Raw genomic sequence first — 23,780 nt, 5'->3', positions numbered from 1 at the left:
AGAAATGGCATAAACGAAACGTTCATATCTTCAGTACATGCAAAAAGTTAACCTTAGCTCAGATCAGGTCAAAGACTTCCAAAGAAAAGTAAATAACTGAAACTCTTTCACTTTCTTACTGACACGACAGGTGATGTTTAGAATGCAAAACACTTTCGACAAGGACACTGTATAAATAGACACAGTTTACAGAGAAGTTTACAGATGGCAGCTCGAGACCGAACTGATGATCCCGAGATGGGGGACTTCAAAACTCAGGTTTGACTTCATTACTTTACAACTATATATTTGTAGTGTGTGTGTAATTATATGCACATAGATAAATAATATAAATAAAATGTGTAATTAAATGCAGATAGATAAACTTATATATACACCTTGCAGTGCACATTTAACACTGGTGATTTTGCCATAAATTAATCTAGCAAAAGCATATACAATATATTTGTTTACTTATGTAACAACAATATCAGTCAGTATCAGTCATGGTGTTATAGAGATTCTGTTAACTGTCACCGTTCCACCTATGGGTTTTTTTTATTTTTTTATTTTATTATTATAATAATATATGACATATTTATTAGAGTCAAATCCTATTCTGAGCCTTTGTAATCTTGACAAACTATATATCATTGGAAAGCTATAAGACTCTAGCTTTCATATTAGGAATCTCAAAAGAAATTAAATAACAACAGCAATTTATTAATGTATTACCCTTGCATGCATCAAAGTCATAAAGGGCATTCAGACCATTGATTAACAATCATGCAAAGATTGGTAGAAATCTTATTTTTCATTTGAACTGTTCAAAAGATAGCATTCATTCTAGTTTTTTGTCTGAAAATGCATAAAGTATAAAACAAACACCAACACATTCTCCATTATGATGCAACATGTCTTCCACACTGTTACGCATGTGCAGGTTGTTTCCACATGTCCTTTATGTGTTTGTTAGAGATTTAATTCAAATCATAATTTACTGCAATACTATTTGTGAATACAATGTCTACTTCAGAAAAAGTGTCATTTTGTATGGAAATATATGGTTCAGATTACTCAAATCAAGTGGGAAGTGGGTGTGGCCATATGTGTGTCACCAATGGACAGAGGTGAGTATTCAAAAAATGTACTCAAGTAAAAGTAATAATTTTAATAGTTACTTGAGTAAAAGTAAAAAAGTATCCAATGAAAAATCTACTCAAGTAGCTAGTTACTTCAGATCATACATACCCTATATAACAACAGTACAATTACATGTTAATATTTACAACAGGAACCACTGACACGGAAAGTGAGTGAAAACACTTCACATATGCTCACGCTCATGACCGCTACTGAGCATCTGAACACAAACAATGATCAAATTTACATTGACAGATGATCTTCTGTTTGTTCACCAAAATGTAATCAAATGTATATTTCTGCAGGCGCGTGTACACTAGCTAACTGCGTCTAAGCAAAGACATTCAAGACGAACAGTTCGCTGCCACTGTGCAATACTCACAAAATACTGAGGGTAGGCAGGCGTTCATTCATTTAATGTAAATTAAGGTACATGTCCAAACTGGTAATGTATTGGTACTTTGTAGTGGTGGTATCATGGTGTAACAACCTGTTTGGTAAACCTGTTTTAGGTAAACCTGTTTTTAGTAAAATGTATTACCTGAATGAACTTAAATCAAATGTAGCTCATTCACAAACGCATATGTTAAACATAAATATCTTCATCCCTGGCAAACAAAATGATGCATTTGCAGATTTGCTTTTAACGGACTGTAGGCCACAGCCACTTAATCTAATGCTCTTGATGCTCTCAAATTTTCTGCTATGACTCCGAGTATGAAACTGCTTGAGATGATTTTGTGCGTGCAGGAAACTGAACAAATAATTCAAACTGATTCACAAACCAATTCAACATGTTCAACAATTCAGATCACTGCTCTGAATAGAATGCGATCCAAAAAGAGATGAGAGCGGCATACTCTCACAGAGAGAGCAGCTCGTCTCAGTAAGAGTGGTGTCCGCGTGGGCTTTACCCAGGCAGGCGACACACTCACTGCGTTTATCCTCAACATGCAGAGAGGCTCTGCATGTGCCACAGCCGTGGCGTGACATTTGCAACAACATCGCTGCTCTTTTAGAAAAAATACCACCTTAAATGCACTCGCCAGAGAAAGCAGGGAAACATATGGATCTGCTTGCAGTCCACAGGCTTGCTTGCTGTTCCATTGCTGGCTCTGCGAAGAAGGTGAAGGCTTGTAGTTGAGTAATTTCTGTGAGGTCCGTGGATCGTCTCTGAAGGGGATAAATCTGAATCTATGGCAAAATCGAGAGTCTTTTATAGGCAGATGCCCCGCCCATTCTGGCGGGCTCTGCGCTCAGCGGGCTGTGCACCGATTGGTTCGCGCAGTTACTCCGCTCTGCCATAGGTTTGTGCAGTTACCACTGACCAGCCAATAGCGTGCGAGTAGTCTCTGCACTGTTATGGCTGTGCAGTAGCACAGCATTATTATGCAAAAAGGCTTCAGTATTCTGAGAAAAAGGAGTTTTCCCCAAAGCGTATAGCTACGCAATACGACTGACTGATCGAAAGGGAACTCAGTTTCATTAATTCATGTTATAAAAAGTAATTCCATTTTGTAAGATCATTTAGTAAGATCATTTTCATCTAAGTAATTCCAAATTACTTTTGGAATTAATTACTAAGTAATTTGTGCACACCCCTAGTTAAAAGAGAAATCCACAAAATGTTATCAACTATAAAATGTACTAAAGTTCACAGCAAAATTCTAAGTGTTAAACTAATACTGAGGAAGTGTAAAAGTTTATGAGATAGGCTATTAAAGGGGTGGTATAATGCCCCTTTTTAAAAGATGTAAAATAAGTCTCTGATGTCCCCAGAGTGTTTATGTGAAGTTTTATCTAAAAAATACCCCACAAATAAATTTTGATAGCATGTTAAAATTATCCCTTTTTGAGGGTGAGCAAAAATGTGTGTCCCTTTAAATGCAGTGTGCATTTGTGCATCAGTTGCAGTGTGATGATCGTACATTCAAATGTACTTTAAAAAGTCCCTAAAGTCTTTGGTTTAATCAATTTAAAATCGGAAGCAGCATGTGTTTTGTCACTGCCAATATCAATGAATGAGAGAGTTCATATCGGAACGTAAGAGTGATGGCCGATCCTGTCATTCATTAACATAGGCAGCAAGCTTTTGTGAAAACTAAGCGAATATTTAATAACTACAATAATAATTTTTCACAAGAAATAACATCAAAAGTGGAAAACAATGGTCAAAAAACATACATTTACACAAACTGACTAACAATAACTAACATTATCTGATCATCTTTGTTTTTGGCTTAATGTCTTAATTATGTCTCATCACTTAATTAATCACTGAAGCAGTCCCCGAAGTGTCCCGCCGGAAAATAAATTGTCATAATTTATAAACGACTTTTTTGTACTACATACTGCAATATGTCAAAAACATCATACAGTTCAGATAGTCCTGTGTCATATGTCATTTGAAAGGTCTCAATGAGTAAAATACAACAAGCATAATTGTTTCAGGCATTTTACTAAACTTAACAAGGTTTTTGTAAAATAAGCCCCTCAAGAGACCCATGGGTAACCCATATATGGATGCTGAATTTTAGACACATTTCCACTTGTAACTTCATGAAACATGCTCCGATTGTGGAAAATGACACATCATTATTTACAGCAGATGAATACAATTAAAATGAGTCCAAATTCAACATAATCCATCACTCAGAACTAAAGATATTCCTCATGTAGTTCTAATACACAAAAAAATCCACAAACGCACGTAGCCAAGCAAGGTAGCTTAGACTTGGCCTTTTTACTCGTATCTTCATGAAACATACATCGATCATGAAAAATGACACACCGTTATTTACAGCAGGAGCTCACGATTAAAAAGAGCCCAAACTCAATATATTCCATCAATCAGATCTAAAGATGTTTCCTCATGGCGTTCTAACACAAAAATACCTCAGACGCGCCTATCCTAGTATTTACCCATGAAGCACTTGCGTTTGGTTTTCACTTATAACTTCACGAAGCATGCACAGATCGTAGAAAAATGCACATCATTATTTTCAGCAGACTCTCAAGATTAAAAAGAGCCCAAACTCAGCATAATCCATCACTCAGATCGAAAGATATTCCTCGTGCAGTTGTAACACACGAACCCCCAAATGTGCACATAGAACTTTGTTATAGATGTAGCACTTATGTCGCGTTCTAACTCATAACTCAATGAAGCATGCATCAATTGTGGAAAATGGCACATCATTATTTACAGCAGACTGTTAAGGTTAAAAAGAGCCCAAACTCACCATAATCCATCACTCAGATCTAAAGATATTCCTCGTGGAGTTGTAACACACGGACCCCCAAATGCACACATAGACTTTATTATAGATGTAGCACTTATGTCGCGTTCTAACTCATAACTCAATGAAGCATGCATCAATTGTGGAAAATGGCACATCATTATTTACAGCAGATTGTTAAGGTTAAAAAGAGCCCAAACTCACCATAATCCATCACTCAGATCTAAAGATATTCCTTATGGCGTTCTAACACAAAAATACCAGAGGCGCATCTATGAAGAAGCAATAGCAGTGAATGCTATGTTGTTTTGATGTGACGTTTCAGCTCATAACTCAATGAAACATGCATGGATTGTGAAAAATCGAACATCTTTATTGACAGCAGATTCTCATGATTATAAATAGCTCAAACACAACATAATCCATTGCTTTGATCACGAGATATTCCTCACGAAGTGATGCATACTTGGCTAAAAAAAAATTCTCTCATCCTTCCTGGGTGCAAAGTGTTTTCCAATTTTCCCGGAACCGTCCGTGCTTGTTTTCAAACGTGGAATAACACAAAATATGTATCATCTTGTATAGATTTTTTTTTTTCATAATCTATAAAATACTTTTTTGTACTATGTACTGCAATGTGTCAAAAACATCATACATCTCATGAAACATTCAAAAATCGTTGAAAATGGCACTTAATGAGCCCAAAATGAACTTTATCTATTGCTTTTATGACAAGATATTCTTCATGGTGAAACCATTTTAAAAATGCCCATGAGGGGGCGTCAAGGTCTCAACAAAAAGGCTATCTCGGTTCCAAATGCTCTAACTTTTGATTACTTTATCCAATCACCACAAAATTGTATCCAGATGCAGCTCATATGTAGAGGGACTTCCCCCAAAAATAATTATCCTCCTACCTTATTTACTTCCTGGGTTATTCCATGTCAAATAAGAAAGATATGCATTATCATTATAAAAATTATATATGTTTTTTTGTATTTATCAGCAGTTTCTCTTGGCAAGAGAATGTCCAAATGTAATGTAATTTATATTTTCAAAAAATTTGAAAAGAGTTCTATCAAACGATACCTACCTTTTGACTCTCCTTGTTATAGTTTTGGAGTTATGAGTCTTTAGTTTTGTGTGTGTCACTCAGACAAAACAACTCTAAAAATGCCTTCAGGGGTTAAGGGGTTAATGAGATAATTAAGTGATTAATTGAGTGATGAATGAGCATTACTGAAGACATCTGATGTTAACAAGCAGTCCATAAAAATTATGAACAGAACCGGCGACAAAGGGCAGCCCTGCCGGAGTCCAACATGCACCGGGAACAAGTCTGACTTACTGCCGGCAATGCGAACCAAGCTCCTGCTCCGGTCGTACAGGGACCAGATACCCCTTAGCAAAGGGCCCCGAACCCCATACTCCCAGAGCACCCTCCACAAGATGCCGTGAGGGACACAGTCGAATGCCTTCTCCAAATCCACAAAGCACATGTGGATTGGTTGGGCAAACTCCCATGAACCCTCCAGCACCCTGTAGAGGGTATAGAGCTGGTCCAGTGTTCCACGACCGGGATGAAAACCCCACTGTTCCTCCTGAATCCGAGGTTCGACTATCGGCCATATTCTCCTCTCCAGTACCCTGGCATAGACTCTTCCGGGGAGGCTAAGAAGTGTGATCCCCCTATAGTTGGAGCACACCCTCCGGTCCCCCTTCTTAAAAAGAGGGACCACCACGCCGGTCTGCCAGTCCAAAGGTACTGTCCCCGACCGCCACGCGATGCTGCAGAGGCGTGTCAGCCAAGACAGCCCCACAACATCCAGAGACTTGAAGTACTCGGGGCGGATCTCATCCACCCCCGGTGCCTTGCCACCAAGGAGTCCGCCTCTGAGCCCTCAGCCTCTGCTTCCTCAATGGAAGACGTGACGGCAGGATTGAGGAGATCCTCTAAGTATTCCTCCCAACGTCTGATGACATCTCCAGTCGAGGTCAACAGTTGCCCACCGCCACCGTAAACAGTGTTGGTAGGGCACTGCTTCCCCCTCCTGAGGCACCGGATGGTTTGCCAGAATCTCTTCGAGGCCGACCGATAGTCCTTCTCCATGGCCTCACCGAACTCCTCCCAAGCCCGATTTTTTGCCTCCACAACAACCCGGGCTGCAGTCCGCTTGGCCTGTCGGTACCCTTCAGCTGCCTCAGGAGTCCCACAAGCCAGCCAGGCCCGATAGGACTCCTTCTTCAGCTTGACGGCATCCCTTACTTCCGGTGTCCACCACCTGGTTCGGGGATTGCTGCCTCAACAGGCACCGGAGACCTTACGGCCACAGCTCCGAGTGGCCGCGTTGTCAATGGAGGTGGAGAACATGGTCCACTCGGACTCAATATCTCCAGACTCCCTCGGGATCTGGTCGAAGCTCTGCCGGAGGTGGAAGTTGAAGATCTCTCTGACAGGGGATTCGGCCAAATGTTCCCAACAGACCCTCACAGTACGTTTGGGTCTGCCGAGTCTGTCCAGCTTCCTCCCCCGCCATCGGATCCAACTCACCAGCAGGTGGTGATCAGTTGACAGCTCCGCCCCTCTCTTCACCCGAGTGTCCAAGACATACAGCCAGAGGTCAGATGAAACAACCACAAAGTCGATCATCGACCTCCGGCCTAGGGTATCCTGGTGCCATGTGCACTGATGGACACCCTTATGCTTGAACATGGTGTTCGTTATGGACAAGCTGTAACTAGCACAGAAGTCCAATAACACAACACCACTCGGGTTCAGATCAGGGGGGCCGTTCCTCCCAATCACGTTGAAGTCCCCCAGTAGAACGACTGTCCCCAGTCCCCAGTCAGAGCACTTTCCAGCACCCCTCCCAGTCTCCAAGAAGGCCGGGTACTCTACACTGCCGTTTGGCCCATAGGCGCACACGACAGTGAGAGACCTATCCCCGACCCGAAGGCGCAGGGAAGCAACCCTCTCGTTCACTGGGGTGAACTTCAACACATGGCGGCTGAGCTGGGGGGCAATAAGCAAACCCACACCAGCCCGCCGCCTCTCACCATGGGCAACTCCAGAGTGGTGAAGAGTCCATCCTCTCTCAAGGAGTGTGGTTCCAGAGCCCAAGCCGTGCGTGGAGGTGATCCCAACTATCTCTAGTCGGAATCTCTGAACCTCATGCACAATCTCAGGCTCTTTCCCCGCCAGAGAGGTGCCGTTCCATGTCCCTAGAGCTAGATTCCGCGTCCAGGGATCGGGTTGTCGAGGCCCCCGCCTTCGACTGCCGCCCGATCCACTAAGCACCGGCCCCTTACAGTCCCTCCTGCAGGTGGTGGGTCCACGGGAGGGCGGCCCCACATCGCTCCTTCGGGCTGAGCCCAGCCGGACCCCATGGGGGGAGGCCCGACCACCAGGCACTCGCATACAAGCCCCAACCCCGGGCCTGGCTCCAGGGCGACATCACGGTCCTCAATTTTATAGGCACCATAAGGGTTTTTGAACCGCTCTTAGTTTGACCCGTCACCTAGGACCTGTTTGCCTTGGGAGACCCTACCAGGGGCATATAGCCCCAGACGACATAGCTCCTAGGGTCATTCGGGTACTCAAACCCCTCCACCATGGTAAGGTGGCAGTTCAAGGACCAGTTACTAGGACCACCGGGGGGCGATCGAGACGTTTTGTCTTCACTTTTCAGGGCTTGTGCGGCACACTTGGTGTGGACTCATATAAACACTGAGGGCCCTATCTTGCACCCAGCACAATTGACTTTGTACACCGACGCATGTATCATTCCTATTTTGCACCTGCGCAAAGCGGAGTTTTCCCTCCACAGATGCACGTCGGTTAACTAAGAAATACACTTGCGCTCCCCGGGGCGGTTCAGCGCAAAGAGGAGGCGTGTTCCGGCGCAAACGTTCCCTCATGCTATTTTACAGGTTTAGAAAACAATTGCGCCATTGACCGAAAAAAAACTGTTTAAAGTCAGTGGCGCGTTGCGCATGTTATTCATATGCTATTTTAGGGGCGCATGCTTGGCCTTAATCAATGTAGCGTGTGCACAACGCGCATACACTTTGATTCTCTCATCTACACACAGACGCAGCAGTTATCATTTTTGCAAATCATACATTATTACGATAGATAGATAGATAGATAGATAGATAGATAGATAGACATTTTATTATAAAAGCATACATCTGGCTTACACATTTACCCAAATTATCATACGCCTGTTTAACCGAAGTTAATTTGGGTGTGTTTCTCCATCCCCAACGTCCCTGACGAGAACGTCGGTCTCCTCGGCTGTGAACCGCTCCTCGCGTGCGCCTGGCAAATCCGCCGTTATAATAGGAATCCGCTTTAGAACAAGCGCGCCTGCTCTTAAAGGGAATGTGAGATGTCGCTCTGATTGGTTTATTTCACGTTACGCCCAAACCACACCTATGAATAATGAAGCTACTTCAGACAAACCCCTTTTAGATTTGCGCCGGGCGCAAGAGTCATTTATCCCGCCGGGAAAATAGCAACAGCGCCAAGACCCGCCCACAAAGTTACTTGCGCTTTGCGCTTTGACACTTGTGTTTCAGATCGTTAAAATAGGGCCCTGAGAGTGTTAATTTAACACCGAGGATTTTGCTGTGTATGCCTGTTCATTAGTTACTTCTTAGTTATTTTTCTTGAACCTTAATTAGTAGATAATTAATAGTGGTTCTTCAGGAGGTATGACAGAATTAATTAGTTATTGATTAACTACCCACTGCGCAATGTGTCGTCGGAGTGACGTAATTTTCATGTAATTTTTGGACGTCCAAATTCGGTCCATTGAAGGGGTTGTTTTGTGATGCCAGGCGACGTCTTTTTTCGATGTCTTCTGCACGTCTAATGTTGACGTCCGTCCACAAAAGTTCGTTTGTGGGAAGAAGGAAGGAGACGGGGTCGGCTTGCTGTGGATCGTGTGTTTTATTAGATAAGTGTTTTCCAAACAATAATCGCGCTCAAACAAAACTGCGGTTTCTTTAGGCTTCTCCTCATGAGGAACACACACACACACACACACACACACACACACACACACACACACTCTTGTTTTCGCTGGGAATCAAACCCATGATCTTAACATTACAAGCACCAACACTCTACTGTTTGAGCTACAGCATCACACCTTTATACACATCTCCAGTTATCACCTGATGCTGAGATGATCAAATGGAGTTTTTGGAAAATGATCTTAAATAATTATTACTAATCTGTATTCATATGTATTAATCATGTTGATAATAACAATGTTGATATTTGTAAATAAAAAAAATATTACATATGTAATACCGTAATGTAATATGTAATTACCGACGTGCGGAAGACGTCGAAAAAACAACCCCTTCAATGGACCGAATTTGGACGTCCAAAAATTACATGAAAATTACGTCACTCCGACGACACATTGCGCAGTGGGATAGTAATCATGTAAATTTCCTGCACCTGTCATAGACGTCCAAATGACGTCCAAAAAAATTACCCAAAAGGTCCAATGTTGAACGTCAATATTTACATTGTCATTTACATTTTACATTTAGTCATTTAGCAGACGCTTTTATCCAAAGCGACTTACAAATTAGGACTAAATTAAGCGAGTCATCATGAAGAGGCAAAAACAACAACAATGCAAGAAGTGCTCAGAATACAAAGTTCAGGCATTATTCAGAGTAGCATAAGCCTGATAAGTGATGTTTCAAAGGGCAAGTTTTTTTTTTTTTTTTTTTTTTTTTTTTTTTAAGAGGTTAAGTGCTCACGGAAGAGATGGGTTTTCAGCTGTTTTTTGAATGTTGCCAGTGATTCTGCATTCCGGATGAGGCCGGGGAGAGCGTTCCACCAGCATGGAGCTGTGAATGACAATGTTCTGGAAAGTGATTTTGTGGCTCTCTGTGATGGAACCACGAGACGTCGCTCGTTGACCGATCGTAGGCGTCTGGTAGGGATGTAGGCTCGTGGGAGTGAGTGAAAGTAGGAGGGAGCTGAGCCTGTGATAGATCTGTAAGCAAGCGTCAATGCCTTGAATTTGATGCGAGCAGCGAGAGGTAGCCAGTGCAGAGAGATGAACAGAGGAGTGACATGGGCCCTCTTGGGCTCGTTGAAGACAAGACGAGCTGCAGCATTTTGGATCATCTGTAGGGGTTTTGTTGCACATGCTGGAAGTCCGGCCAAAAGAGCATTACAGTAGTCAAGCCTAGAGATGACCAGGGCCTGGACGAGAAGTTGTGTTGCATGCTCAGTTAGGAAAGGCCTGATCTTCCTGATGTTGTGCAGTGCAAACCTGCATGATCGAGCTGTCTTTGAAATGGGGTGGTGTGGCGCAATGGATAAGACACATGCCTTTGGTGTGAGAGACCCGGGTTCGAATCCACTGTGAGACACCAATGTGTCCCTGAGCAAGACACTTAACCCCTAGTTGCTCCAGAGGCGTGCGACCTCTGACATATATAGCAATTGTAAATCGCTTTGGATAAAAGCGTCAGCTAAATGAATAAATGTAAATGTGATCTGTGAAGGACAGCTGGTCATCAAATGTTACTCCAAGATTTCTGATCGACCTTGATGGGGTGATTGATGATGACTCTAGCTGGATGGTGAAGTCGTGTTGTATAGACGGATTGGCAGGGAGGACGAGAAGCTCAGTCTTTGCCAGGTTCCGCAGTTCCGCAGTTCCGCCAGACAGCTTGAGACCCGTGCAGCTACTGTGGGATCATCTGGTTGAAACGAGAGGAAGAGCTGTGTGTCATCAGCATAGCAGTGGTAGGAGAAGCCGTGTGCCTGTATGATGTTTCCCAGTGATGTAGTGTAGATGGAGAAGAGGAGGGGACCAAATAACATCCTTTTTGTCTCTAAACAACCAGCTGGATGTCAACCAATCTGGCTTTAAGAAAGGGCATTCAACAGAAACAGCAGGGAACCCCTGTGGTCAGTTGATGTGCTCTGGATACCTCACCTCTCCATGCGACCCTGAAGGACCTACCTGTGAGATAGGACTCAAACCAGTCGAGTGAAGTTCCTGTGATGCCCAGTGATGAGAGGCTGGACATAAGGATCTGATGATTCACAGTGTCGAAGGCAGCAGACAGATCCAGGAGAATGAGGACTGAAGACTTGGAAGCAGCTTTTGCGATCCGTAGGGCTTCTGTGACTGACAGTAATGCTGTTTCTGTTGAATGCCCTTTCTTAAAGCCAGATTGGTTGACATCCAGCTGGTTGTTTAGAGACAAAAAGGATGTTATTTGGTTGAAAACAGCTCTTTCAAGTGTCTTCGCAATGAATGGTAGGAGAGAGATAGGTCTGTAATTCTCTACAGATGATGTGTTTAGTGTTGGTTTTTTAAGCAGTGGAGTGACCCGAGCCTGCTTGAATGCTGTAGGGAAGGTGCCAGTATGGAGGGATGAGTTGATTATGTGTGTTAGTGATGGTAGAAGTGTCAGAGAGATGGCTTGTAGAAGGTGTGAGGGGATGGGGTCTAGAGGGCAGGTGGTAGGATGACTGGAGAGGAGAAGTGTAGATACTTCTTCCTCGGTTAGCGAGGAGAAGGAGAACAGCGGGATATTGGCTGTGGAAGCGGTCAGTCTGGGTTCCTGTGTGTGTGGAGCTGAAAACTGACTGCTGATAGCTGTTGTTTTGTTGGTGAAGAAGTTCGCAAAATCGTCAGCAGTTAAGGAGGAGGCGGGTGGTGGTGGAGGTGGGCAGAGGAGAGAGTTGAATGTCTTGAAGAGTGAACGTGTGTTGGAGGAGCTGTTGATCTTGTTGTGGAAGTATGAAGATTTTGCAGCATGAACATCCACAGAAAAGGAAGAGAGGAGAGATTGATACATACTCAGGTCAGATGCGTCTTTTGATTTGTGCCATTTCCTCTCCGCTGCCCTAAGTTCAGTCCGGTGTTCCCGAAGAACCTCAGATAACCAGGGGTTAGGGGGAGTAGCGCGTGCTGGCCTGGAGGAGAGAGGGCAGATAATGTCTAGAGAAGAGGTTAGAGTGGAGCATAAGGTGTCCGTTGCTGTGTTCACATCCAGAGATGAGAATTGTGAGGGTGGGGGAAGAGAAGATGACACGGCAGAGGAAAGATGGGAGGGAGAAAGTGAGCGCAGGTTTCGCCTGAAAGTGACTGGTGGGGGTGTTGGTGGTGAAGGGGTAGAGAGATGTAGACTGAAAGTAATATGACATCCAAGTTGGGTCATGGTTGGACGTCCAAATAGTGGACCTAGTTTGGACGTCGAATAGATGTCCAGAATTGGTCATGGACCAACGGGCCCAATATAGACATGATCTGCATGTATTTCCGACGTCCATTGTTTAGTGGGTAACTGTGACTTAACACAATTATAAAATGAAATACTGATTAGTCAACACATCTTCCTTAGTAGTTAACAATAGAAGTACTAGTTAATGAAGAATTACCTATTAGTTCTTCAATAATTCCTTATTAGTTCTGCAGCAAGTAAGAAACAGTATACTAAAGTGTTAACCATTTTTTAAATAAATTAAAACCAAAGTAAATGATCAAAATAACTGAAATAGTTTTCTTTTTTTTAACAGGCAGAAAAAGATCATTGTGGAACATCAGAAGTGTTGACTGAAAAAATGAATCTATTCCACAGACTTCATCTTGAAGGCAGACATCACAATAAACTGAGAGCTGCAGATGTTCTTCAGTTAACTGAACATCCATTACAGTCTCCTGAGTTTTGTGCCGAAGAGGATCTGATTCAGACTTTCATACAAAAACTACTGATGATGAACTACAGAGCGAGATACATCAAAACTAATGAGACCAATGAGGAAGGTCACAATGAACAAGGCAGTAATGATTCATTTAGACAAGAAGCTGATTCTCATGATTTTTTTTTTAATTTAGGGTCAGTGTCTAAAACAAGTCAGTCTGACCGAATCCACCCGATGGATGTTCAGGTGGCTGTGTTTCATTGTGCTGATGGTTTCCTGAAGCAGCTGATGGTCACTAAACTGTCCCAGTGTCAGTACGCTCTGCCTCTGCTTGTTCCTGATCCATTCACACAACAGATTGAGTTTCCTTTCTGGACATTCAGACAAATCAACAAGAGCTGGAAGATGAGAAACACCAACAATGAGATCATCAGTCAAACTCATCCAATCTACAAGGTACAAACTCCAATGGTGTCATTCTTCAGGTTTGGCTCTGTGTCTTCATCCAAATCTGAGCTGATGAACAGTCTGATCAATGAGAAACACAACACGTTCTTCCACAGGAACTGCCCAGGCAGCAGCAGAACCAGAGTCCTGATGGATGGAGTGGTGGAGATCGCCTGGTTCTGCCCCTCTGGGAAAAACACGGATACATTCACGGACTGTGTTGCGTTCTGTAATCTACACGGTGATGCAGGAGAACATGAGAAACAGCTGCAGATCCTCATTGAAATGGCCTCAGTCAATGTTGTTCAACTATCAAAACTGGACAAGAATGACAAAAGCATGAAAAAACTTGACCAACTCTACAAGGACTCAAAGCCACTTATTTGTCTTTTTACTGAGGATGATTCTGCTGTAACCGAGCCAATAAAAGGAAAATACAAGATCGGTTTGAAAGACAGAAATCAGTCAGAAGTATCTGAAGAACTCAGAAGAACCATAAATGATTGTCTCTCAGAATCATCTTCCACTTTCAGACTTGAAGATGTGTCCAAACACTCAGATATCAGAGTAGATGAGGAAGATGATGAAGACTGCAGGAGAGGAAGAGAAGCAGCACGGCAGATGATGAGTTTACTGGAGAAGAAAGATCTGACAGAAATCAAGGACTCATTTCTGCCTCATCAGGGGAAACTGTGGCATCAGTGGAGTCAGAAGAACAAAGACCTACATCGACCTCGATCTGATGAACTAGAAATGGACATCAGTAGAAAACAAACCGAGATGAATAAAATCCGAGAACAGCAGCATGAATCTGACATCAGTGAGATTATTAAGATGTTTATTAAAGAAATGAATTCATATGCTGAACCTGAGAAGATATTTTTCATTAAATGGCTTGGAATACTCCTGGATGAATTTACCTCAGCTGGCCTTTTTGATCTTCATCACAAATATGATGAAAAGTGGTCAACAGTCTTAAAATTGAAAGAGAATCATGATAAATCTGAAAAACTCAAAGGTGAACAAGCAGATCTTGAAAGAATATCTGAGGAACTTCAAGCTGCAGCCTTTGGTTTGGAGCACATCATGAGGGAGATCGGTCAGATCTATGAATCATGTTCATCTGTGAAGAAAAACAAGAAAGACCTGCAGTTTCACTTCTCTTCTCTCCCGAGTCTTGCAGCAGAGATGATGATCTCTGGACTTCCACTGGAGCTGATGGATGGAGATGCTGCTCATGTTCCTGTGATCTGGATCTCTGCTGTTCTAGATAAACTCATCCAGAAACTGGGAGACCAGAGAGTCTTTGTGCTGTCAGTTTTAGGGCTTCAGAGCTCTGGGAAATCCACCATGCTGAATGCCATGTTTGGACTCCAATTTGCCGTCAGTTCTGGCAGGTGCACCAGAGGAGCTTTCATGCAGCTGGTCAGAGTCTCAGACAAGATGAAAACACAGATGAACTTTGACTATATTCTGGTTGTTGATACTGAGGGTCTTCGTGCTCTAGAACTGGCTGGAAGATCAACAAGAGATCATGACAATGAATTGGCCACATTTGTTGTTGGTCTTGGAAATCTGACCTTGATCAACATCTTTGGTGAAAACCCAGCTGAGATGCAGGACATTCTTCAGATTGTTGTTCAGGCCTTCCTGAGGATGAAGAAGGTCAGACTGAATCCCAGCTGTGTGTTTGTTCATCAGAACGTTTCAGACGTCACAGCTAGAGAGAAAAACATGGAGGGAAGGAGACGACTGCAGGAGACACTGGATGAGATGACAAAACTCGCTGCTGAAGAGGAAGACTGTGATGCAGAACGTTTCAGTGATGTCATTAGATTTGATATTCAGAATGATGTAAAATATTTTGCTCATCTTTGGGAAGGAAACCCACCCATGGCACGACCAAACCCAAACTACTGTGAGAATATTCAAGAACTAAAGGAAACTATTATGTATCATGCCTCAAAGTCACATGGAATGATGCCGATTGACTTTAAAGTCCGTATTAAAGATCTCTGGGAGGCTTTACTGAATGAACGATTTGTATTCAGCTTCAGAAATTCTCTGGAAATTTCAGCCTACAAGAAACTGGAGACTGAATACAGCAAGTGGTCCTGGAGTCTTCGCAGTGCCATGATGGAAACTGAGAACAAACTACACAACAAAATAGAAAATGAAGCAATTCATGAGGTTGAGGAAACTGATCTTCAAACAGACCTGAAGAAGACAAGCGAAGAAGTGGAAAAATCAATGTCTGAATTCTTTGAGAAAGACAAAGATAAAGATATACTGATTCAGTGGAAATCATCATTTGAAATTAAAATCAAAGAGCTTCAGGAAAACATTGTGAGAGAAACAAAGAGGAAATTAAACGAGATTCTTCAGCAGCGAGACCTGAAGAAAGAGACTGATGCTCAGAGGACACATCATGAAAACACTCTCTATGAAAAGAGCAAAGAACTTCACTTAAAACGCAAAGACATAGCAAATGATGAAGAAACACTGAAGAAAGAGTTTGCTTTGTTTTGGGAACAGAGTGTGAATAAGATCATCACAGAAACTCCTCCAATCAAAGACATTGACATAATGAGAGATGTGAGAGATATCCTCAGTAACGTCTTTGAGGGTGACATTACAGAGGACAATGAGTACATCAACATTTTCACTGTGTGGAGTTATTTTGAATATGTTATTTTCAAAAACTCCACAAAAGGAACAGTTAAAGGAACATTTGGATGTATTCAAACTCTGTCTCCAGACGATGAAGCTCGAATAAGATCATTAGTCACAGATGTTGACCAGCAGACAGACAGAATGATTAATTCATTTAACATTTCAACGATGGGCTACAAGATCAGCCACATTCAACAACTCACAGATTACATCAAGAAGAGAGTAAAAAAACATGAGGAAGAATCAGTGAAATATGAGTTCAAGAATGAATTCTTCATGGATTTGGTTTATTCCATCTGTAAGAAAGCAAACAAGATAATCACTGAGCAGCACAGAAAGTTCAGAGATGCCAATGATCCTGTAATATGTGTTGAGAGAAAGCGAGAAGAGTACTACAGTGTTGTCCAGAAATACTGTCATGAAGCAACATCAGCTGCCATTTTTGGAGAGATCATCTGTCAGAAACTCAAAGAGCCCATTGAGCAGAGTGTCTACAAGAAGACTGCCAGAGATCTGACATATGAAATAATGAAAAACTGTTCATCACTGAATGGAAACAGATCAAATCTAGAGAAACACATCCTGAAGACACTGGCAGAAGAGGAGGATTTTGTCAAATACATAGATTACATTAATTTTCCAAGCCATCACTATAAGGATTTCATCAGAGATGAAGTCAGTCAGTACATCAGTGATAAGTTCAGTGTCAGTGTTTTACCCAAGATGAAGAAGAACATTAAACTCCTGCAGCAGAAAATCATAAAAGCAGCACATGAATCTACTGAACATGTTCAAGTGAACAGAGGAGATGTTGGTTTGTGGTTGAAGAGTTTCACACAGCAGCTCTCAAATGTGCTGATCTTTTCTGAAAAAGACCTCAGTGCAGTGAAACATGATGATGTTGATGATTTCAACCTCCTAGAAGATGTGATAAGGAAAGAGCTTCCTGCTATAATGTCTGACATCAGCAGTAGATTAAACACAGATACATTCCCATTAAATTTGGACTATAAGTTCAGGCCAGATGAGATTCTGATTGATCACTTCTGTCAGTGCTGTTGGGTTCAGTGCCCATTCTGTGGAGCCGTCTGCACCTACTCCATAGGAAACCATTATGGAGAACACAGTGCTCCTTTTCATCGTAGTACTGGTCTCAATGGAACATATTACAATAATACATCTAACTTGTCTACCCATATCTGCACATCAGCAGTAGCAAACAGCACTCTATATTTTCATCCCAATGATTCAGATGATACAGTCCTCTGGAGAGAATACAGAAGAGCAGGAGGAGTTTATGCAGACTGGAGCATCACCCCTGATCTCACCGAACTGCCCTACTGGAAGTGGTTTGTGTGCAGATTCCAGAAAGATCTGGGAAAATACCACAAGAAAACATTTGAGGGGGAAGGAGAGATTCCAAATGAATGGAGAAAATACTCAAAACAAGAAGTTATTGAGAGTTTGGATAAATACATGTAAATGGACAAGTAAAATACGTTTCTTTTGGTTTTCGACTCACAGAACACTTTGAAATTAATCTGAAATCATACCTCAGTTCACGGAATACATCAGAGAGATGAGTTAAAGATTTGAAGTGTTCTGTTAAAAAATATATTCCTCACATATCTGATATCAGTATCTGTGAAGCAATCTCTACTTAAATGCTCTGTTCCAGACAGCTCTGAACTCAAAGTTCCCACTAAAGTCAAGGAAGTCAAGGGGGTAACTTGGGGCTCGGCTCAGGTCGAGTCTCGAGCTCGAGCACTCCTTCACAGACAGCAATCCTCTCTTCCATTCAAATATTATGTGAACTTGTGAATTAAAGGAGAAGTTCACTTTTAAAATGAAAATTCTGTCATCATTTAGTCACCCTCATGTTGTTTCAAAGCTGTAAGAATTTCTTTCTTCTGCTGAACAGAAAGGAAGATATTTAGAAGAATGTCAGTAACCGGACAGTTTTTGGGTCCCAATGACTTCCATAGTATATTTTTTTCCTACTATGGAAGTCAATGGGACCCAAAAACTGTCTGGTTACTGACATTCTTCTAAATATCTTCCTTTCTGTTCAGCAGAAGAAAGAAATTCTTACAGCTTTGAAACAACATGAGGGTGACTAAATGATGACAGAATTTTCATTTTAAAAGTGAACTTCTCCTTTAAGATGATTTGAATGTTTAACTCTAGGCCACTCTTTAATACAGTTATCATTATGTAGTGGCAAAGGCGGTGGGATGTGAAGGTTTCAAACTTATGAATATACAATATATACTGTGAATCTTAACCAAATATGTACATGTTATCATTTTTATTTTAGAGAACATTGAGTGATTGAAATGTTTTACTAATTAATTTAAAATTGGTATCTAAAATCTGCTTAAAACTTAAACACAAATATGATACCCATTAGTACTTTCAGTACCATCCAATAAACTCATCCAAATGTGTATATTTGTGTCTGCCCATCTAACTTTCTATGGGATTAAACCGTGTGCAAATTTTAGACCTGTATGTATGAATGCATGTGTTTGTGAATATGCACAAGAAGAAAACAAAAATACACTTAATGAATTCATGTGAATTTATTTACCTCTGTATGTGTGGCTACCTTTTGTTTTAGGTAATAAATCTCTAACCGAAATTGGACCAATCAGTTGTGAGCATTAAGTGACCAATGTCTGATGCAATAAAGTCACTCCTTTAAATTATCTTGCTTTAAATTAAGGGTCACTTCACATGAATAGAATTTAAAAGACAAAATCGCCAGTCTTTTAGTGATGATGATTATTTATTATAATTATTTTATATGATTTATACATAATTATACCCATAATCCATTACAGAGCTCAAACCTCAATCAAAAATTTTAACTAAGCCTAAACACCTTGATTAGCAAATTATTAGGAAAAGATTAGAAAACACTGAAGCAGTTCTGCAGTTGACGAGATAAGTAATGACTTAAGGTGGGCATACACTGTGCGATTTTCGTCAGATTTTGAGCCAAATTCTGACTCGTGCAACTCTTTTTCGGGTCGGGCCAATTTTCAGCTTTGTCGTGCATCGTTTGTCGTGCAGTGTTCATGCAGTGTACAGGGGGAAACGAGAGCCGATTAACCTCTCCCGACCGGCAACTGGATGGTCGGAAGAATTTCTGGCATGTTAGAAATTTTGGTCGCTCCTTGTGACTAATAATAATTTAATACATAAATTGGAAATGCTAAATCATCTTGATATTGATAGCTGAAGCTTGTTTTGACAATATCTCTGGATACATGATATTGTCTAGGCACAACCCGGCACGAGGGTTTATCGCGCTGATTCACGCATATTTCACATGTATAGTGTGAGCAGTGAAGTCGCAGCTCGACGTTCGGACCGTATAGTGTGAGCACATAAATCCTGAGCTTTGGCTTTACATCGCATGCGATCTACTCGTTCAGTTTGAGTATGTACCTTGCTGAAATCGCCAGACATCGCACAGTGTATGCCCGCCTTAATGTTGAAAATTTGGTTCTGTGGATATCACCATTATTGTGATTATGTTTGCTTTAGTTGAGCTCTTGAATTTCTATTATTGAATTATTAACAAACTGCCTCCACCAGACAATACCCTAGGGTTAAAAAGAGTTATTGGGATGGCCAATTACCTGGAAAAGTAATACGCACCTGGGAAAACTCTCAAAGTGGCAGATGCTCTGCACAGGAGTCCCTCAAATGACGTACAGGACTGTAATGACACGCACCCAAACATGGAGTGCTATGTGGTATCTATCATTGCAGCATGCCGACAATTCACCCGTGTGGAGTTTAAAGAACTGGCTTGTGAGCTAGACTTTAAACACATAACCTCCAGTCCATATCACCCACAGGGGAATGGGCATGCTGAAAGAGACACACAAACAGCAAAGAGAATTCTAAAGCAAAAAGACACCTTCTAGCACTCGTGTTACAGATCCACTCCATGCAGCAGTACAGGTTCAAGTCCAGCAGAACTCTTGATGGGTTGCAAGATTCTAACAACCTTAACCACCCTTAACAGAAATCTGTTACCTAAATGGCTGAACACAAAAGTAATTAGGAAAAATTATGCAGCCAAGAAAAATGAACAAGCTTACTACTACAACCATCATCATGGTGTGAAAACCCTATCTCTCCTATATCCTGGGGATCAAGTCCTTACCAAATTGGACACTCAAAAAAATGGTGACAAAGGGGAGTGTCACTCTACAAACTTATCTAATGGAGACAGAGCTAGGGGGTACATTATGCCACAACCGACGCCACCTCCAGGAAGTGCCTGATGAAAAACCACCAATGACAACATCTGAGCACGAGACCACACTAACAGAGTTAGTGTTTATGCAGAGTGCTGACAAATCACTGGACAAATGTTCCAGAACAAAATGGATCAAAACCAAGGTTTCCTGATGGACTGGTATGAACCAGGTCTGGCAGGATTAGCAGACCACCACAAACTCTGGACCTATAAATGAGGAGGCGAGAGGAAGAAAAAAAGATAAGAGACTGAAATGCATGGTATAGTTATTTTGAGAAATGTTGATTGCAGTTCACACTACACAAAGTTTTGGTAACAAATTAAGTTATACAGTCTCAAATGAACCAGTATGAACTATTTTCTACATATGGGAAGGAAAATGTTATGCCTAAAAGTTACACATACGCTTGAAGTAACACATTAAAACACACATTTGTCACAAAGCTCAAATAGATTTGTAAAAGGAGGAGAATGAATGAAAAGAATGAAAATGATTTATGTCTGCAAGTAAGACATAACGGGATGACATGGGGGGGGGGGGGGGGGTGTCTTGAGAGTATAGTGTGTGCGCATGTGCTTGTGTGCGTGTGTGTGTGTGTGTGTGGCTCTGCTGCTGAACAGTTAACAGACATGGGAACAGTATAGCTAACATTCACATTTGAATATTTATCGCAAGTCATATCGTCATCGCAATATTAAACAATGTTATCGCACATCGCAGCCTTTCCTCATATCGTGCAGCCCTACTTACAAGGCAATTACTTTGCAGGCAGCGTTTGCGCACGAAGGTAACTCACAAAACTGATTTCAGACAGACTTCTGAGGCAGCCAAATAGAGTGAGCTTGGTGATAGCAAATATTTAATACGTAGCAAGAAATTACTATTGTAGTAATGACATCAGAAGTGGAAAAACAGAATAAAAAGCACAAGATTGGGGGATATCAAAGGCAGCGAAGGATACATCTAAGTATTGCTGCTTTCAAAAATCGGTCAGATGAAGGTATAGCTATCAGGCTGCAGGAAGTGAAGTTAACATTTAATTGGATTCGGATGTGCCTTGATGCCTTCCTATCTTGGAATACATCCTCCGAAGGCAGCATTTTTAAGCTTTCAGGCACAGCGTAGATGTTGTGTTTATACTCATCTCTTCACTTCTTTCTGTTCTTGTTGTTGCTCTTTGTGATTCTACTTGTTAACAGCAGGTGTTCATCACTTATGCTCAATATTCACTTGACTTGTTAAAGGTCCCATTCCATGGATTATTTTTATTATTTTATCATGTTTCCAGGGGTGCCCTTATAATGTTAGTATGTTTTTTAGATCAAAAATTGTTATAATTTAGAAATAAAAGGCATATTTCCTAGCCTGATTTCATTCCCTGGTTTGAACACTCTGTTTGAAGGGGCGTGTCTGCTGTGAGACTTCAGTGTAAACGCCCTCTGCTGTGATTGGCTGAAATGCTTGCATATGAAATATCTGGCATTACATGTGGAACTATCTGGAAAACTTTTACTATTACAGCTATTATACGTTTTTACTATTACAGCTATCGGGATTAACGAATCGTGAGAAGTTTTTTAAGTATTTAGATCTCTTTCAATCACATAAAAAATTGCAGTGACGAGCATTGAGCAGATGACAGCCTGTTGATCGCGTGAAAAAAGATCTTATCATTGCAACGCAGTTTCTGCACTCTCACTAATGATTTCACCAATGCAGACATGAGGCATATAAATACAGTAAGAGCTTCGTTGTGCAGTGTAACAGCGTCATTGATTTCATAACGAGTGTTGGCAAGTGTCCATATAAACTCGCGCTGTGTAATTGACAGCTTGGACGATTGGAAAGGGATTGTTCTTTGATCGCTTTCTGTATATTAATCACAGTTTAAGTTAGATTATTTTCATCCTACTAAGAGAAACGATGTGAAGTTGATCGCTACTTCCATATTAAATCACTACTTGTACTTACCGCTTGCTGGAATATAGTTGAAATTGTCCCCTTCGTCAGTATGAAACGCTGAGAGAAGTCTGCTTGATATTATCCCAGGTTAGAAAAACAGTCCGTGGTGAAATGGACAGAGCAAACTAACTTCGAATTAAACTTTTGCGGTATCCGATTATAGATAAACATCAACCATCTGTTGACATTTCGCCATCAATACGCCTGTGTTCCTGTGGGCGGAGGTTAGTCTAAACACGGTTCTGGTGATGTCACTAATGACGGAAGTAGAGGGGTGTAGTCCAATCGAGCCGTTTTTTGTAGTCAACTTCTGTTAAATAAAATATCTCGCTTGGCATTGAACTTTGAGCTTTATAATTTTACAGATATTATTTATACTCTAACAACAACATTACACACTAACTAAAGTTTGAAACATGGGATCACGTAGAACGGGACCTTTAATTTCACACTGGGGATTTTGTAGTGTGGTTCAAGCAGGCATGTACTGGCCATCAGGAGCACTGGGACTTTTGGGTCGAGTAGTGGTTCCGATCAGTGAAACGAGGGAGACACCCCCCTCCCACTTTTTTCCACTCCAACGCGGTTTTGCTTTTTCATTGGAGCGAATGGGAAACTCCAAAAGGCAAATACTTCAAAGTGTGATGAAACTGCACTACCGAATTAAACCGTGCATCTGCCCGGCACAGATTAAAAGAAGAGCGGGATCTGATAGGTTTCACTCACATAGTACTGACGAATGTCAGTTCCACTTCCACCACTCTATAAAGCTATAAACAGCGCAAGTTGCCTTTTCATATTAGAGACAGAATTATTAGAATCCATATACTCATGGCAATGAGAGGGCAGGGTTTTACCGCTTACATTAGCTGAGTTAACTCTTTTGTTAAAGGGATGGTTCACCAAAATGAAAATTGTCATCATTTAATCACCCTCATGTCATTCCAAACCTGTATGACTGACTTTCTTCTCTGGAACACAAAATAAGATCATTTTGAGAAATTACTGAGATTTGATTTTTCTCTTTTTATCCATACAATCGAAGTCAATGGTACCCAAAGTGGTTTGATTACCAACATTCTTCAAAATATTTCCTTTTTTGCTCTGCAGAATAAATAAAGTCTTACAGGTTTAAGCCTTTAATAGCAGTGAATGTACTTTTGCAAAGCTCAAAATCAGTGATTTACAGTCAAATTTGGATTTCTATGCATTTGTTCAATAATATATTCAATGCAGTATATTCAATAATATCTAGGCATATTATTATTATTTGTTTCTGTCCTGTTTTATTATGAATTTAATTACTCTAGTTTAAGGCCTGGGTGGGCTTGAATTTTCCTGAATTTTAGCCCCAGTCCAGCCCTG

The 23,780-nt window shown here is 41.4% G+C and overlaps 1 protein-coding gene across 1 annotated transcript; it reads left to right on the top strand.

The window, feature by feature from the left end:
• Window positions 1–206: 206 nt before the first annotated feature.
• Window positions 207–17,658, top strand: LOC311304384 (interferon-induced very large GTPase 1-like; the record flags this gene model as incomplete). Its single annotated transcript, XM_084431352.1, has 2 exons — window positions 207–258; window positions 12,931–17,658. Exons 1-2 carry the CDS (start codon window positions 238–240, stop codon window positions 17,656–17,658), a joined length of 4,749 nt encoding a protein of 1,582 aa, XP_084287478.1. The 5' UTR covers window positions 207–237.
• Window positions 17,659–23,780: the final 6,122 nt, after the last annotated feature.

The sequence above is a fragment of the Rutilus rutilus genome (assembly GCF_951802725.1).
Source record: "Rutilus rutilus genome assembly, chromosome: 1".
Lineage (NCBI taxonomy): Eukaryota > Metazoa > Chordata > Actinopteri > Cypriniformes > Leuciscidae > Rutilus > Rutilus rutilus.
This window is presented reverse-complemented; position numbering and strand designations above follow the sequence as displayed.